General features: G+C 38.4%; 1 protein-coding gene and 1 long non-coding RNA gene across 2 annotated transcripts in view; one reads left to right on the top strand and one right to left on the bottom strand.

Annotated features, from left to right (window-relative positions):
• Positions 1-283: 283 nt before the first annotated feature.
• LOC106942492 (interleukin-21 receptor-like) overlaps positions 284-5,473 on the bottom strand; it is a 10,768-nt gene continuing 5,578 nt past the window's right edge. The window contains exons 2-8 of the mRNA XM_015025772.1: positions 4,544-4,664; positions 4,283-4,467; positions 3,259-3,413; positions 2,206-2,389; positions 2,030-2,129; positions 1,859-1,937; positions 284-1,118 (exon numbers count right to left, since the gene is read on the bottom strand). Coding sequence (XP_014881258.1) covers positions 660-1,118; positions 1,859-1,937; positions 2,030-2,129; positions 2,206-2,389; positions 3,259-3,413; positions 4,283-4,467; positions 4,544-4,664 — 1,283 coding nt within the window. The 3' untranslated portion in view covers positions 284-659. The remainder of the gene's footprint in view (positions 1,119-1,858; positions 1,938-2,029; positions 2,130-2,205; positions 2,390-3,258; positions 3,414-4,282; positions 4,468-4,543; positions 4,665-5,473) is intronic.
• Positions 1,046-5,473, top strand: part of LOC106942494 (uncharacterized) — a 10,560-nt gene continuing 6,132 nt past the window's right edge. Inside the window, exons 1-2 of the long non-coding RNA XR_001423639.1 lie at positions 1,046-1,128; positions 3,353-3,455. This is a non-coding gene — a long non-coding RNA (uncharacterized LOC106942494). The remainder of the gene's footprint in view (positions 1,129-3,352; positions 3,456-5,473) is intronic.

Raw genomic sequence — 5,473 nt, 5'->3', positions numbered from 1 at the left:
TCTACCAGCGTTGTTCTGAGCAGCAGCTCCTATGTTGAGCTAGTCTGAAGGAGCTGAGTAGGGGAGGAGCTGCGATTTAAAGGCGGGGCTAGGTCCTCCCAGGCGTTTTGAACAGCTGAATGGTTGCCATGGAGATTATGGATTTCTCAAACATGAATTTTTTTTTTCTGAAGCACCTTGAGACTACATTTGTTGTGAATCGGTGGTAGGTAAATAAACTCGATTAAATTTAGTAGACGTGATCCTAATCACCATGACAACAGAAAGAAATTACGATCGCTTTCTGTTGTATCCAAGCAGATTTTGATTTAAAAATCATAGTTTTGTCCTAATTTATTTTTGAATCGTAGTCAGCAGTGGGGGCCGTAAGATATCAGTCCTGGGTTGTAAATGGCCCTGCGCCCCACTTTGAATATGTGTCAGAACAGCCTAGTCAAAGTCCATATGTAAAGCTAATTGAGAATCTTTGAGAACTAAGAGTTGCTCTGCAGTCATTTTGACCGGACTGAAGCGTTTTTACAGTGACTACCTGGAGTCGCCCCCTGCAGGCGCTCAGCTGCAGCTGCAGGTCTGGTTATGAGTGAATGCACCACAGGATGCCATAAAGCTGAAGTGAATATTTTTCAGGGTTTTGCTTATGGAGCTCATAACTGTTGGGTTTATCCCTCCATCCCAGCGTCGGAGAAGCGCGGTTGGGCCTTCAGGTCTCCATGGCAACCCGCCGCGGCGCAGCCGGCCTGTTGCAGGCAGCTGAGAGTGCAGTACTCGTTGCAGTACCAGGACGACTCCTTCTCCAGGGAGGTGTCGCTGCAGAGCCAGCAGCCGGAGTCCTGCGCCGGGCTGCAGGACCGGCAGTAGCCGCTCAGGCTGCGCGCCGACAGGCGCTGGTCCAGCAGCGGGGCCGCGCAGCCGCAGACCGACTCCCGCATGCTCAGGACGTCCACTGATGACGACATGTTGCTGTAGGCCCGGTTCTCCATGAAGTGCTGCTGGAACTGGGCCGGGTACTGGTCGAACTGGAAGTCCTGGACCGGCATGCATTCCACCAGGCTGTCGACCTGCAGCGCCTCCTCTGGTTTCAGCACGTCGGCCGCGTTTTCCTGCGTGAGCACCCAGCTCTGCCGGACGGTAAGGAGCTCGATTAATTTTTTTTAAATTCTGATTAATCGATTAATCGTCAGAATAATTTGTTATTCTAAAGATTAGTCTATTGTTCTAAAAATTGCTCACCAGAATAATAGCTTATTCTTTCAGTTATTCAGATAAATTGATTATTCTTACAAATATTCTGATGATTGATTGATTAATGTCAGAACAATCAATTATTCTTCTAATTATTCTGATGACTAATCAAATAGTCATAATAATAGGTTATTTTTTCTGTTATTCTGCTGATTAATTGGCACATTATGCAAATTCTTTATTTAATGGCTTAAGCTTACTTTGTAGAATACTAAAAATAAATTTAAAAACCCAAATAAATAATTTATTTCCCTTTTTAAATCAGAAAATAAACATTGCCTAAAATAAAATAACAGCATTCCTCTAATGAGTTCTTGCTCGTTTAAGGATGAAATGATTCTTCTGACATCAACATGAGAAAAGATCTGGACTGAACATTAATTCATGTTAAATCCAAAATCTATATTTTTATCGAGTTTTGGCTTAATTACGACTTTTATTATGTTGTCTTTTATCTTTACTTTAAATAGCAAGTATTTGAATAATCGATTAATCACAATTAATTGGATGAATTATCCACAGAGCAAAGATACTTAAAAGACAATTTTACCATTAAAAGGAACTGAAACAAGCAGCAGAAACAGTTTATCGGCGGTGGCTGCAGGCTCTGGATTACCTTAAAGTCTCCCTGGCAGTCTTTGTACAGACTGTGGAAATACGGAGCAGGAGTTGGGATGAAGGTGCTGCGCTTCCACCTGGGTCAAAATGTTCCGTTTTTAGAAAAATGTCTTCATAAACGATTTTAAAAAATAAAATTTTTAGTAATTCAGAATGAGGAGAGCCTTACTTTCTGACTGAACCGTAACAAACCAGCACCAGAACCACCAGAGCACATAACAGGCCGAATGTCAAAGGCAGGTTGAAAATGAATTCGTTTTCCTTAAAAGCTGCAGGAACACAAGAAAACCCATAAAAACCAACCGACAGGAACGTTTCTGCTCTACGCTCTTCATTTAATCTGACCATCAGCGGCCGGCTCCATCCTCCACTGAACCACAGAGGACCAGTCGCTCCACTGGCCCTGGTAGTGAGCCTGGTTTGGACTAGACCGCACTCGTGCAGCGTACTCGGTGCTGGGCTCAAAGTGCTCGTCTTCCACAGAGTGCGTTGTGCTGACGCTGCTGATGGTGATGTTACGAGCTTCTAGCTAAAAAACAAGCAGGCGAGAAGAATCCAGTCAACCTGCAGATCCAAAACATCAGATTTCATCGAAATGAGAGGATAAATAAAACCTGGAGGAAACGTTTGGACCCAACGGGGTTCTGTACATCAACACTGGACACAGATTATAGCTGTGAAACTTTATTGAGAATCAGATTATTATTAAATATGATTTTTTTTTCAGAAAAGCTTCATTAAAATATGTTGAATTGTTTAAAATTTAAGTTTTAAAGGAAATGTGTGTTGTAAAGAATAATCTTCATTGTTTGATTCTTGTGTTGCCATACTTACAATCTGAAACTACGACGAGTTTAACTTTTTCTTCGGGTTATTGGACGATATGGCTGAAAAACGTATCGCGATATTAGTGTTTCATATCAGTTTATCAATAATTATTTATTTGGTTTTTTTTGTTTTAATTATCAGAAATACTGATGAACTTTGCTGTATTATCCAGTTTTCCCTCCATTTTGCTTTTCATTTTTTAGCAGTTATGAGGCAAAGAGGGGAATTTGAAACTGCTCCAGTTACTCAGCAGGTCGTTGCTAGGTAAACGAAATTTGGGGGAACTTGAAACTGCTTCTTACCCAGCAGGTTGTTGCTAGGTAACCGAAGTTTGGGGGAACTTGAAACTGCTTATTACCCAGCAGGTTGTTGCTAGGCAACCAAAGAGCGAGTGAGTTAGTTGATGTACCAACCTGGAATGTTCTATGTATTAAATATTCTATCAGACATATTTTCTATTGATATTGATCATGTGTCTATCGTGATATATATTGTTATTGATGCATTGTCTCAGTAATTAATAACTAATAATGGCTGATTGATTTTAGGCCCAGATGATGATGATCTCACCCGGTGTTTGTCGGCCATCTTGTGGATCTGCAGCTGATACATCAGGTTTTCTCTCAGCCCCATTCTAGGGAAACGCTCATAGGTGCTTTTCCAGGTGAAGCGGAGTCGGGTGGCGTTGTGGCTGACCTCCAGGCAGCAGGGGGCGCTGGGCTTGACTGACGGAGGAAACAGAGCAGGTTTTACCTGAGCTGTCACAGGTAGAGCATCATGTTGACCTTTCATTTAGGACAGCCAATAATGATTATTCTACCAATTATTCTGACAATTAATTGATTAATTGGATAAAAAATTGGTACATTCTGGAGATTTTTCATTCAACCACTTAAGCCTTTTTATAAATGCATTAAAAGATGTGAATTAATAATTTAAGCCAAAAAAAATGATAGAAATGATGTTTAATAGGAGATTTTTTAAAATCATTTTTATCATTTGATGAGTTTCTGAGTCCCAAAAGTAAAAAACATCTGAGAAAATTTTTAGGTTAATCTCAGAAATTTTCTGGAAAAAAAACTAGAGAATCAAAAACTTTTGAAACATTGAAATTTCACATTTTTCTTTTGTGCAAATGATCAACTTTTCAGACTTAAAGGTTTCAATGGTTTTTTTTCTTGAAAGTTTCTGATTTTTTTTTCTGACAAATGTTCAACTTTTCAAACTCAAAAATATATATTTTTTTCTATAAGGTTTCTGAGATTAATTTTGAGTTTTCTTCTCATAAAATTCAGACTTTGGCCTCAGAATTTTAGTGGAAATAAACTCAGAAATTTCCAGGGTTTTTTTTCTTGCAGTTTCCACTTTTGGAGCTCAGGAATTTTCACCTTTTTTCTATAAGATATCTGAGATTAATCTAAAATTTTCAGAGATTTTTTGGGAGAAATTGACTCCCAAAAAATCTGTCTTCAGTGTCTCTAATACGGCGTCGTATATTTCTGTTCTGCTTTGTGTTGCTCTGCCATAAACGACCCCAGTAAAATTGAAAAGGTTTGGTGTTGTGATAAAATTAGTTAAAATAATCCCGACTTACTGTGTAACTCCGGCTCATAATCTTCCTTCAGTAACTCACAGATTTCATTGTGGTTTTTACACAAAGAAATCTCAAAATCTTCATCGTCTGAAAATTTTTCCGTTTCGTTGTAGGGAATCAGGGATCTGTCGAGCGAACAGAAGAAGCCAGCCGTCGTGTTTTTCAGCAGACATTTATACTCCGTCCTGTGGAGAAGAAACCAAAATGTAATGGCCGCCGTTGCTATGGGCAACAGGCTGTTTGGCGTTTAATCCGCCTTACTGGTCCAAATCGCTGATGACTTTCAGCCAGTAGGTTTGGTTGCTGGCTGCTGGTGAGGCGTTCAGGGAACAGTTGAGGGTGAACAGATAATTGTTCACACAATCCAGATTATAATCTGTGTCTGGAAAAGATGACAGATGTGAATTTTGATCAGTTTCAGTTAATCTCAGTGATCTTAATCCCATCCAGACATTTCTGGAACGTTCCTGAGTTTATTCTCCTTTCATTATCTTAAAATAAACAAGCAGTTTTCAGCAGGTAAAAATGCTGATTTATGATTTTTAATGTTTGAATTTAATCTGTCACAGAGATCCCATAATCTGCTGTCATTTGGAGGTTTAATTTGAAATTAAATAATTTGTTTGGACTTAAAATTGCATCAAAAGTTTTCTATAGAAGAAAAAAAGGAAAACAAAAAAGCATTTTACTTGAAAAATAAGTAAATATCTTACTAAATAATTAATAATATTTGAGAGGAAGAACAAAACAAACAATAAAAGCGAATATTGCCTGCAAAGTATCTTTTTTATTATTATTATATTTAGTAAACAAAACTCCACAACTAAAATAAGACAAGTTATAATTAGTTTCCTACTAATATATATTTACACACATTCACAGCTGGTTATTTTTTCATCAATACTAAGGAATTATTGACTCAAGATGAAAAGTTATCTATAATTTAATTTATTTTATTTGTATGAAGATATTTACACAAGAAACTGAACTAGAATTACTTGGTAAGATTTAGTGTTTTTCAGTGCAGAGAGCGAATATAAGGAAGACGATAAATATTAGCTTCAGCGCTAACATGACTTCTGCTGTGCGTATTAATGCGTGTTCAGGCATGAACCAGAACCAAACGAGGAGAAGCAGCATTCAGTTTCTATGCACCACAGATTTGGAACAAACTTCCAGAAAACTGTAAAA

The sequence above is a fragment of the Poecilia latipinna genome, unplaced genomic scaffold (genome assembly GCF_001443285.1).
Source record: "Poecilia latipinna isolate Pla-1442-1.1 unplaced genomic scaffold, P_latipinna-1.0 Scaffold4318, whole genome shotgun sequence".
In the NCBI taxonomy this organism is placed as follows: Eukaryota; Metazoa; Chordata; class Actinopteri; order Cyprinodontiformes; family Poeciliidae; genus Poecilia; species Poecilia latipinna.
This window is presented reverse-complemented; position numbering and strand designations above follow the sequence as displayed.